Here is a 12,201-nt window from a genome sequence, read left to right as displayed (position 1 = left end):
GTTAAAAAGCCCTCTGGCGAACTCAGGATCTGCATCGACCTGAAAGAGCTAAACAACAACATAATGAGGGAACACTACCCCATACCCAAACGCGAGATCACGAGCGAAATGGCCCAGGCTAAAATTTTTACAAAGCTTGATGCCTCGAAGGGTTTTTGGCAGATTCAACTGGATCAGTCCAGCCGAAAGCTGTGCACCTTCAACACTCCTTTCGGCAGGTACTGCTACAACAGAATGCCGTTTGGCATCCGCGGTATTTCACAGAATCATGGAACAGATGATGGAGGGCATCGAAGGGGTGCACGTCTATGTTGACGACGTCATCATCTGGTCCACCACACCACAGGAGCACATCAGTCGTCTCCAGCGTGTCTTTGCTCGGATACGAGAACACGGCCTGCGCCTCAACCGAGCCAAGTGTTCTTTTGGCCAAACTGAGCTAAAGTTTCTGGGGGACCACATATCTTGGTCAGGGGTGCGTCCGGATGCAGACAAAGTGAGCGCCATTACAGCCATGCCGCAGCCGGCAGACAAGAAGGCAGTGCTACGCTTTCTCGGGGTGGTCAACTTCCTGGGGAAGTTCATTCCCAACCTTGCCTCCCACACAACGGCTCTTCGCCACCTAGTGAAGAAGACCACGGAGTTCCAGTGGCTGCCCGCGCACCAGAAGGAATGGGAAGAGCTCAAAATTAAGCTCACCACAGCCCCGGTATTGGCGTTCTTCGACACCTCTCGAGATACGAAGATCTCGACTGATGCCAGCCAGTCCGGCATTGGGGCGGTACTCCTGCAACGGGATGACACTGCATCATGGGCCCCGGTCGCCTATGCCTCGCGAGCCATGACCCCCACAGAACTGCGCTATGCGCAGATCGAGAAGGAGTGCCTGGGTTTGTTAACCGGCATAGATAAGTTCCACGACTACGTGAATGGTCTCCCTCAGTTCACCGTGGAAACCAACCATCGCCCCCTGGTCAGCATCATACAAAAGGACCTGAATGAGGTGACCCCTCACCTCCAGCGCATTCTACTCAAGCTCCGGAGGTACGACTTCCAACTGGTCTACACCCCGGGAAAGGACCTTATCATCGCGGATGCCCTATCCAGAGCAGTGAGCACACCGCCCGATTCGGAGGGGTTCGTCTGTCAGGTCGAAGCGCATGTGGCCTTCACATCGGCCAATCTGCCGCCAGCTGATGATGCACGTCTGGCCCGTATTCGCCGGGAGACTGCGGCTGACCCTTCTACAACGTGTGATGCGCCACATGACGGTAGGGTGGCTCAAAGGACAGTGCCCACAATTCTACAATGTCCAGGACGACTTGGCCGTCATTGACGGTGTCCTCCTAAAGTTGGACCGGATTGTGATTCCACACAGCATGCACAGGCTGGGCCTCGAACAGCTGCACAAAGGCCATCTCGGGGTTGAGAAGTGCAGGCGGAGGGCCCGAGAAGCTGTCTACTGGCCGGGCATCAGCGACGACATTGCCAACATGGTGCTCAACTGCCCCACCTGCCAAAGGTTTCAGCCGGCGCAGCCCCCTGAGACGCTTCAGCCCCATAAGTTGGTGACGACCCCCTAGGCGAAGGTGGGTGTGGACCTCTTTCATGCGCTTGGCAGGGACTATGTCATCATCATAGATTACCTTTTGAATTATCCAGAGGCCATACGCCTGCACGATTTGACATCGTCCGCTGCCATCAGGGCATGCAAAGAGACCTTCCCTCGCCATGGCATTCCGCTTACTGTCATGTCGGACAATGGGCCCTGTTTTGCAAGCCAAGAATGGTCTTCTTTTGCTGCTTCGTATGGCTTCACACACGTGACGTCCAGCCCTCTGCATTCCCAGTCCAATGGCAAGATGGAAAAGGGCGTTCATATCGTCAAGCAGCTCCTCTGCAAGGCTGCTGATGCCGGATCTGACTTCTGTTTAGCCCTGCTGGCATATCGCTCGGCCCCACTAGCCACTGGCCTCTCACCAGCCCAGCTATTGATGGGTCGCGTCCTCAGGACCACTTTGCCGTCCATTCTTGTTCCTACACCTGACTATGCTCCAGTACTGCGAAGCATGCGACAGCAGCGTGCTCAGCAGAAGGTGGCGCATGACACTCGGGCATCTGATCTTCCTGCCTTGGCGCCTGGAGACAGCGTCCGCATCCACCTACCAGTGGGTGGCTGGTCGGCAACTGCCGAAGTTCTCCGACGCGTGGCTCCCTGCTCGTTCCTGGTTCGCATGCCTGATGGCTCCATTCACAGGCGCAATCGCCGGGCTCTTCGCCTGCTTCCGCGCTCGCTACGTGATCATACACCGGTGCCATGCCCTCCTGTTGTGCCTGATGTTGACTTCATGAAGCTTCCTGCCACCATGCCCATTCCTCTGTCGCCTGTGGCCAGGCCCATTCCTCAGCCGGTGGATCCTGACCCACCCTTAAGGCGGTCAACCCGAATTCGTCGCTCACCTACTAGGCTGGACTTATGAGCCTGTTTGAACATTGAACTCACTAAAGTTTTATGCCACAATGTTAATATATTTCTCTTTTTGTCGTTACAGGAGTTCGTTTTGATGCTTGATGTTTACACTTGTTTTGTTTATGGTACAACCTCGTTGCTATGTTGCACCTGAAACCTTCCTATGTATATAGTTTAGCCTCATGTACATGTTGTAGATATTGCACACACACATTCAGCTGCGCGCAGTACACCTCTATATTTATTAACACATAGGCACATATTTTTGTAAAAAAAGGGGGATGTCATGATATTCAGATAAACATCATGGTGCAAACACACATACACATTGATGGACAGATCAACGGACCAATCAACACGCACGCAACATCACAGTCAATCACAAGTAAGGGCACACGCACTATAAAATGGGGAACACCACAGTTCCCGCTCATTCCAGCAGGAGACAGCTCAGGGCACAGAGCTCACAGCAAGCCACTCAGACATTCACCATGTGCTGAGTGCCTCTCCAAGATAGTGTTAGGGCTGGGTCCACGGGTTAAAGGGCAATGAACGAACCACAGTTACAAGTTTACAGATGTTGTTATTGTTAGTAATAAAACAGAGTTGTACCATTTGCAATCGTGTTGGTTCGTCTGTGTAGCAGAGCTCCCAACACGACAAACTGGTCTGTGGAACTGGAGAGTTCTGTGCCAGTTTACTGTGAGATCATGACACTTTGCCATTTTTTGGTAAGATTCTGCCCCACGACTATGATTTACTTAGATTTTGAGGTAACTATGAATTAGAAAAGAAATTACAACAAAGAAATGTTTCCATTTTCAGGATCTTGGTATCAAATCAAATCAAAAGCAAATGTCTCCTGACACCATTAAAACCTGTTTTAAAGATGAACAACATTGCATGAGTTAAATATTTTAAAATGTTCTCAGATCTTGAGTAGCTCCCAGCTAGTAAAGCTCAGCCTGGAGCCGCACAAAGAAAGTGAAGCGGACAAAAAAGAAAGGTAATGAAGAGGTGAGGCTGATGATACACAAAGAGCAAAATGTTATTGATATTATAAAAACAAGGGAAACAAGGATTGACCAAGTGCTGCAAGGAATGGGATAGCGAAGGAGGTGTTAGAAAGGCAGATAGAAATAAAAGAAAATAAGAAACAAAGGTTGTTTTCAGAGCAACTGAGGAGTGGGAAGCTGTTTTGGAGAACTGAAAAGAGAAAAAGACAATTTGTGATTTGGAGACGAATTAAGTGAGAATCTCGCTTACACAGATCACTGGTAAAGCAACTTTGGAATCTCTTCCACATCTTTCCCACAGCTCCAGATTTGACAATTTCAATGCACTCCCACTTCTACTTTCTTTAACTAAAAAATAAGGCATAGTCCATCAATTATTGCGACTAAACACAAAAGTGAGGGAAATAAGTGCAGTTAACTCATTTGTTGAAGGTCAATTCGCTGCGAGGTAAAGGGTGAATGGAACATGGGGCGGGATTCTCCGGTCCTCCAGCCGTATATTTGCCGTCTGCGCCTCATTCGCTGGCGGTGTGTTTCAATCTTGTTGCCGCTTGTCAATGGAATTTCCCATTGAACCCACCCCACGCCACTGCGAAACCCGTTGGCGGGGGTGCGCTGTCAGCAGGAAAACTGAATCCCAAGTACAAATTCCGACCATGATATCTGTCTTTCTTGACCTGCCAAAAGTATTTAACATAGATAGCTGACCTGGAATATGAAAACTGTCATCGTATTATGAAATGTCCAGAAAAGAATGTTTGGTTGTTAAGTAACTACATGATGGTACTCTGGAAAATGTGTGTGCATGATGCCCTTTCTCAACCGCTTAACATCTGCAGTGGGATCAGACAGGGAAGCTGTCTTGCTTCATGCCTTTCTGAGTTCTATTTTGCAGCAAAGAATTGATGATGCCACAAAATTTACTTTAATATGTCACAAACTTGAGTCAATTCCATTCTTCATGTTTGCTGATGATCATGCACCCTAAGGTGATCCTATGAGTATCTGAAGGTTAAGCTAGTTATGGTGGATTATGTGCTCCCAACAATGTGCCATTTATGAAAAGAGAGCAGATCAAAGTTAGGACTACAACATTCTGTGATCAAGAATTGCTTGTTTACACGAAAAAGATCAAGATTATTTAACAGACAGGAAGAAATTTGGGTTCTGCCCAATATCATGCTTTTATTAACTCAATTCTCCTCTATGGTTTTGAAGCTTCTTGTGTTATCATTATCATGGAGCACAGTAAATGTCATATACACCACCTTTTATACATCATGAATATTCATATGACAAGATCGTATTAATATTACAAGGTGTGAAAATGTGGAAAATCATATATTATTGTGACAATGCTCATGAAAGCGCATAGAGTATATATTGAAATGATTGGTACACAAAGGATTTGGGATTGAACGGTATCAACAGAAGCAGGTTGAATGGATGCCCAGACATCTGTGTTGCCAGATGGCCTCATTATGAATGCTTGGCTGAGCTCTTGTGATTCACTGATGAACTCAGATGATAGACTCAAAATGTTAACTCTGTTTTCTCTCTCAGATACTGGCAGACCTGCTGAATGTTTCTAGCATTCTCTGTTTGGTTCAGTTAATACGGGGTTGTTTATACAGCTTTGTTTGTTTTATGTGTTATGAGCTTATAGTAACTTTCAAAAGGAATGTTGATTGCCTAACTGTTGTTTCTTTTTCCATGAGCATTTCAAAGTCTTGCCAGAGTTATTATATGGCTCATTAGTTCTTTACCTTGTGGATACTGAAGAGTGCTTCAAAGGCTCAACAGATGTAAGGACATTAAATAAATGTGAAAATCAAACCATAGGATCCCTTGTATCCATCCATTTCAGATTCTCCATATTGGAGAATGCAGAAGGGGATTTTATCCAACGATAAATGACTTCAATGCATCTGAACCATTACACACCCTTAGTGCTGGTTAATTGAATGGCCTCTTAGCTTTTAAGGAGAGACCCCTATAATCAATAACTGCATTGAAAACATACTAAAATCACCATACACCATTACATGATCACAGATTAAGTTGGAAAGAGCTTTCAAACTTACTTGCCAGAAGTCGCCACATCAGGCTTCTCCTAATAAAAGCAAATTACTGCGGATGCTGGAATCTGAAATGTAAGAGAAAATGCTGGAAAATCTAAGTAAGTCTGGCAGTATCTGTAGGGAGAGAAAAGAGCTAATGTTTCGAGTCCGATGACTCTATGTCAAATCTAACAGACAGAGAAAGTGGGAAATATTTATACTGTGGAGTGAGAATGGAAGATGAGTCATAACCACAGAAACCCAGGAAACTAGGTGCTAATGGCCACAGAAACCAAGGGGAAAGAGTGCTAATGGCAGTCCCCAGAGAGGCCAAACGATGTTTAGGCTTCTCCTAATGTTAGTAAGTGTGGTTCCCACAGTCTTCAGGAATCCATCTGCTTCCATTAAAAAAGCAACGACAAGGAAAATTGACTTTGGAGCAGGCATTTCAATAGCGAACCCAATGTGACTTTAAGCATGTATCGGGTGGTCTTCCTAACCCAGCAAAAATGGCTGGTGGCAAAAATCAAAGGGAAAGTATACATATGTAGCCTCTCATTTCATCCTCCCGACACAAGCTTACTCAGCGTCAGAAGAGAAAATTGCAGCCCAACGTCTTTGGTCTTTTCAATGTTTAACTGAACAAAATGATGGCACATCCAAGACTAGATTCTGGTGAAGTAGTGAGACAACACAGAAGCAGTAAAGGTGTTGAGTGAGGTAGTAAAGACATAGAGCTGGAAGTGATCAACATCACTGACCCTGGGGGAATATTCAAGGCAATTCTATAATTTGAAACAGTGGGGAAGGTTTAATATGGAAAGATTTCCCAGGGTGGTCAGAGGTAGCAATTTTAGGACATATTAATGAACCAGCCTACCAAAAGATGTTTATGTCTGTGCAGAATTACATCCAACCTACAACACTGAATAAACAACTTCAAATTGAAGTACTGTAAACAGCAGCAAAATTAAGAATTTTGTTTTAGAAGCCTATCAGTGGCAAAGCAGCAACAATCAAGTAACCCAAGATAAGACTTCTTATGCATATTTTATAGAAAGCCCATCCTCTTTGACTGAATTGCACAAGTATGAACATGGTAAATTAACAGATTTCAATTGCCCATCCAAGTGATAATAGGGCATACTATTAACGATTATATTAGCTGGCAAATAAATCTACTACCAAAGTATTATAGACATGAGTGGTAATTTTTCTTAATTACAGAGCAATTTAATGATTTTCTAGTTGATTTGATTGTGTTTTCTCACAAAGAAACTGATATGCTACCATTGTTAGCGAGTGAGAAGGGGTGAAGTGGCTCCCCTCTATTCAATCTCCTCGGTTGGTCACAACAGAGGGCAGCACGGTAGCATTGTGGATAGCACAAATGCTTCACAGCTCCAGGGTCCCAGGTTCGATTCCGGCTTGGGTCACTGTCTGTGCGGAGTCTGCACATCCTCCCCGTGTGTGCGTGGGTTTCCTCCGGGTGCTCCGGTTTCCTCCCACAGTCTAAAGATGTGCGGGTTAGGTGGATTGGCCATGCTAAATTGCCCATAGTGTCCAAAATTGTTGGGTGGTGTTACTGAGTTTGGTAGACTTGGCTTCTCAAACTGAGCAACACTCTTATTCCAAAAGAGACACGGGGAGAGAGAGAGCAGCCTTCAGCCCGTTTCCCCTGCTGAAAATGTCTTTGACACCATCTGAGTCGCTCATCCTTGCCTTGAATTACTTCACCCATTGTGTGTTTGCAAGAGGTTTTGGGCTGGTCTACCTATGGCAGCCATTGTTTCAATATCCAATACTTTTTTGAATATCTCTTCCTTATTTCTGAGTTATGATGGGTGCCTTGATTACAGGAAATGCCTCTCTCTTCACACTCCCTTGAGGGTGATTTGTTGGTATCGCAACGTCACCTTGGAATGTGGCCTTGCATGTTTAAGCAGTTTGTTCTGTCTCAGTTCAAGTTGCAAAATTTCCATCAATTGCAAGTTGAAAAATGATATTTTCAAACATAAGGGAGCATGATCTCAAAAGACTATTGAACCTAACAGCCATACAAAGTAAACAGGATATTGAGTTTTATAAATGGTAGCATAGAACACGAGTAAAGAAATAATGCTGAAAAAAAAAGTGGGAGAGGGCATCCTGATTGTCCTGTTTCAATTATCTGCTTGCGTCCCAGGGACACTCAATATATCCCTAAAAACATGTTTGGCCTTGAACTGGTCTACTGTCAGATAGAGGATCTAAGGGAACCATACAGCAAGACAATGAGGGCTAAACAGGTTAAGTTGCACAACAGTAAATTCTTGAATGTGCACTTTACCTTGTAACAAATGCTTCTAGCACTTGCTGTGGACATCTATCAATATATTAACTTATGGCAGAAATAGTAGAATACCAACAGAAATAAATTACCCCAGCAATTTCAGCACTTTTGTTATAAAAGGTATCCAAGAGCGATTACAAGACATTGATCTCATTTTGGGGTTCACATAATGAAATAAGCCATTTGAAATTTAGACTTATGGGGCGGGATTCTCCAATAATGGGGCTATATCCCCACGCCGGCATGAAAAGCGGCGCCAACCACTCTGGCGTCAACGGTCCCCGATAATGGGGAATGTTCCCCTTCCTAGGAGGCTAGGTCGGCGCCGGAGTGATCCCTGCAGCTCCAGCCGGCGCGGAATGGCCGGCGCGAGTTTGCGCATGCGTAGAATGGCCGGCGTGATTCCGCGCATGCACACTACGGCCGGTGTGATTCTGCGCATGCACGGGTGTTCCCTTCTCCACGCCAGCCCCCGGGCAATATGGCGGAGCCCTACAGGGACCTGGCGCGGAGGAACATAGGCCCTCACGGAACCAGCCCGCCCGCCGATCAGTAGGCCCCGATCGCAGACCAGGCCACCGTGGGGGCCCCCTCCCGGGGTCGGATTCCCCTGCCCCCCCCCCTCCAGGACGGCCCCCGCAGACACACCTTCCAGGTCCCACCGTGTGGGACCTGAGTAACCCACGTTGGCGGGACTCGGCGGACACGCAGCCCGTCGGGGCCCGGAGAATCGACGGGGGAGGCTGCTTTCAACAGCCCCCGACCGGCGTGGCAGGAATACCGCGGGCGCCCATGAATCGGCGGGGGAGAATCGGGGAGCCGGCGTTAGGGCGGTGGGGCACTATTCTCGCGTACCCCCGGGGATTCTCCAATCCGCCACGTGGTCGGAGCATCCCGGCCATGATTTATCGTACCAGCTTAACACTTTCAGTGTGATTATTCCCAGATATGCATTATTCCCCAAATATGTATAATTATTGGCCAGAGTTTTGCTGGAAGGGATACGTCCTGTCATTGCGACAAACTGCAGATCCTCATTCTGTGTGGGCAGTAGAGAGTCCATAGTGACAGTCTTCCCAGTGGGAGCCTCTATTCTGGATGGCAGGTTGATTCTCTGCATTGCTGGCCCAATCAATGGGCTAACAACTCTGCAGCCTCCGCAGTAATAGTGAGAGAGGTGGCCACTGCTGAAGCTGAAAGAGCAAGAGGGCTCCACTATTCGGAGGGACCCTCACAGGGGATTTTTTAAAACATTCTCTGCTGGGGCCAGACCAGCAGGCGACAGCAATCAGAGTGGGTAACCCCTCCAGCAGTGGCATCGGGAAGCAAGGACAACCTTTGCTGCCGCAAACTGGGGCCTCTTCATGAAATGACCCCCATCAAAGAGTAGCTTTTGGGCATTTAATTGCCTGAATGAAATTGTCACTGCCATTACTGCTGCTGGTAAAATGGCCAGTGGCTATACTCCATCAGGGATCCGTCGCGATACAACTCCCCAATATCCTATCACCGTCCGTCCCATCCCCCACCCTGCCAGAAAGAACACATCCATTATTTCTGGCTTTGGAATCATAATACAGAAATGTACATCTGTCCAGTTTCCACTTCAGTACATTTGTCCTTGCAATCCTGGCTGGTAAATCCAACAGTACATGTTTTTAAAAACAAACTGTAAACCTTTACAACCTATAATGTTCAAATGGATTTAACTCAATTATTTGAAAAGTTTTTCTAATACACGTCTCTTTTACTGGTTTTAGGTTGAAGTTCCAAAGTTACTACAGTAAGAAGAGGTGCCATTGCGTGCTGCTGGAGATGCCCCATTAATCTTTATATAAATCAAACTCACTATTGTAGCCAAAGCTTCATTGTTATTCTCATTCTGATCATTTGAAGGACTTCTTGTTACATCTTTGCTTGAGGCCCTGTGAAAATATGGCAGCGTTTCTAAGAGCTTCCTCAAGCACGTGTTGCTTGATCTCTGATTTTCAATCTCTCACTACTTTTCCACTGTGCGTTTTAGACTTCCAACAATTCTTGCAGATGGCTCCTCTGTATTTCTGTTATCACTGCTTTCCAGTTGTAATTAGTTATTTCCTGACATTCCCATCTTAGACCACAAGACATAGAAGCAGAATTAGGCCATTCGGCCCATCAAATCTGCTCCACCATTCAATCATGGCTGATATGTTTCTCATCCCCATTCTCCTGCCTGCTCCCCATAACCCCTGATCCCCTTATTAATCAAGAACCGATCTATCTCTGTCTTAAAGATACTCCATGACTTGTACACCGTCATCCTGTGTTTTCATTTTCCCACTGCTTTCATTTGACATCTTTTGTAAAAATGCTTATCTTAACTTAGCGCCAAATGTTTTAATACAGATTTTCTCTCATGTCACTCTTTTGTGACAATAACAATCACAAGATATGAGCATTGTTAACCTCCTTCCTTCCACGCCACAAAGATGCCAAACTGACATACCACATGGTTCGCTCTGCTAATTTTTACAGGTATCTGTTTACCTTCCTTGTTGCTTGCCTTGTGATTCTAGACACAGTGTAATCCTCAAGCTGGCCCTCCACGATCAGAGGTAAGGACTCATAATGATGGTTAAAAAGCTTTATCAGTCTTCATAGAAATGGGTACTATAAGACAGAACTCCTACTATCTATTTCTATTGAATCTTACATAGTTTTGTTTGCAATGACTATTTTTAGTGAAAAAAAATAAGAGCAATGTTTTAAGGAATTGTAAATATTTGTCCAGTTTGGTTTTCTATGTAATATTTTAATATGTGAACATTTGTAAATGTATGTTTCCTGCACACATGCTAGCAAGAGATACGCAGTGGCAATCGTGTAACTTCCATTCCATGCCTGATGTGTCATATATTAAAGACATCACTGAGAGTACAATAAACAGCACAATAAAGAGGTTGCCAGTTCTTCTGACTAAAAGCATTATTTTTTTATTGTATGCCTGGTACTCTGTCTCATTCATTGCAGTGGCTATATCCATTCAAAGCACAAAATCTTTTAACGGTAATATCTGCGCTAATGTGGAATATTGATTTATCTTTTGTTTAGTTTTGTAAATATAGAGCATTATTTAATTTCACATGCAAAATGGTTACCAACATAGGAAATAAATATTTAAATTTGCAAAGCGAGCTTCTTAACTCAAGTTCGGAATGAAACAAACATCAGAGTGTCCCTTAAAGCTCAGTAAGAGTGAATGAACCAGTCAAACAGATAGGAATACAAGTATTCATGTAATGATCTTTCTTCTTGTGAATAATGCCAAACTTTAAAAAAATGAATTCAATAATGAGAAAGTAATGCCAGAACCTGCAGTTAGCGAATTTTGCAACATCCAAAGTACACATGGAATAAATATTGCTTTCAAGTCAAGTGTATCGTTTGTAGTTTTAACAGTACAGGTGTTAACTTTATCAAATGTAAGCTATATAAAGTCACAGGTCTGCTTGTTTCATTCTGATGTAAATAGTTGCTCTAAATATTTTTCATCATTAATGTGTTTATAATAAGTCACTGTATATCCCTATTATTATGGGCATGTTGGGCATGTAAGTTTTCTTACCAGATTCCAATTTTCCATTAAGCTGGATTATTTTCCATTCTACCTTGTTGTGCTGGCAACATTTTAAACAGAAATTTCCATTCCTTAAGTCATGTACTGACAAGATGCACGTTATCATTTATACTGGACATTTTTTTATTTTAAAAAACCAAATCACCATGTTTTCCCTCAGTAAAATTCCATCATTTAATTTGTTGCCCTATGTTCAATGGCAGCACAGAGATTTAAAAGCATTAGAACTACTTAAATATATGTTGAGGAGAATATGCAGAGAAATGCACTCAGCACAGTAAATATTCATGATTACTGCCGCATTTTGCTTATCTGGCCATGGAGCAATTTGGTTGTAAAGCACTTTGAGATGGTCTGAGGATATGCAAGGCTCTGTCTCAATATAATTTTTTTTTGCATTTGTTTGCAAAACAACAGTTACTGCACTTCAAAAAAATACTCAGTTAGTTGGGTGCCACGTTGGGATGTCCTGAAAGCACCTCCTTTCTTTATTGAGTTACTTTTGCAGAGGGGAGGTTATACTGACAGTGATTGACTGACCCTGCGATTCTTCGGATTATGGTTTGCAGCTTCTCTCACCAGCGATATTTAAGAGGCCAGGGAGCCTATTTCAATAAACAGAATGGTGATCTATACTTCTCAATTTACCTTGCTTACTGGAAATGTTTCAGCTTGCATCATTGAAATGTTTCCCTGCAAAGGGCAGA

At 44.5% G+C, this 12,201-nt stretch overlaps 1 protein-coding gene across 1 annotated transcript in view; it reads left to right on the top strand.

Annotated features, from left to right (window-relative positions):
* Positions 1-10,826, top strand: part of LOC140393844 (leiomodin-1-like) — a 66,868-nt gene extending 56,042 nt beyond the window's left edge. Inside the window, exon 3 of the mRNA XM_072480366.1 lies at positions 9,639-10,826. Within this exon, the coding sequence (XP_072336467.1) occupies positions 9,639-9,665 (27 nt within the window). The 3' untranslated portion in view covers positions 9,666-10,826. The remainder of the gene's footprint in view (positions 1-9,638) is intronic.
* Positions 10,827-12,201: the final 1,375 nt, after the last annotated feature.

Source organism: Scyliorhinus torazame, chromosome 17 (assembly GCF_047496885.1).
Source record: "Scyliorhinus torazame isolate Kashiwa2021f chromosome 17, sScyTor2.1, whole genome shotgun sequence".
In the NCBI taxonomy this organism is placed as follows: Eukaryota; Metazoa; Chordata; class Chondrichthyes; order Carcharhiniformes; family Scyliorhinidae; genus Scyliorhinus; species Scyliorhinus torazame.
Note: the sequence above shows the minus strand (reverse complement) of the source record. Positions and strands in the feature narration are given on the sequence as shown.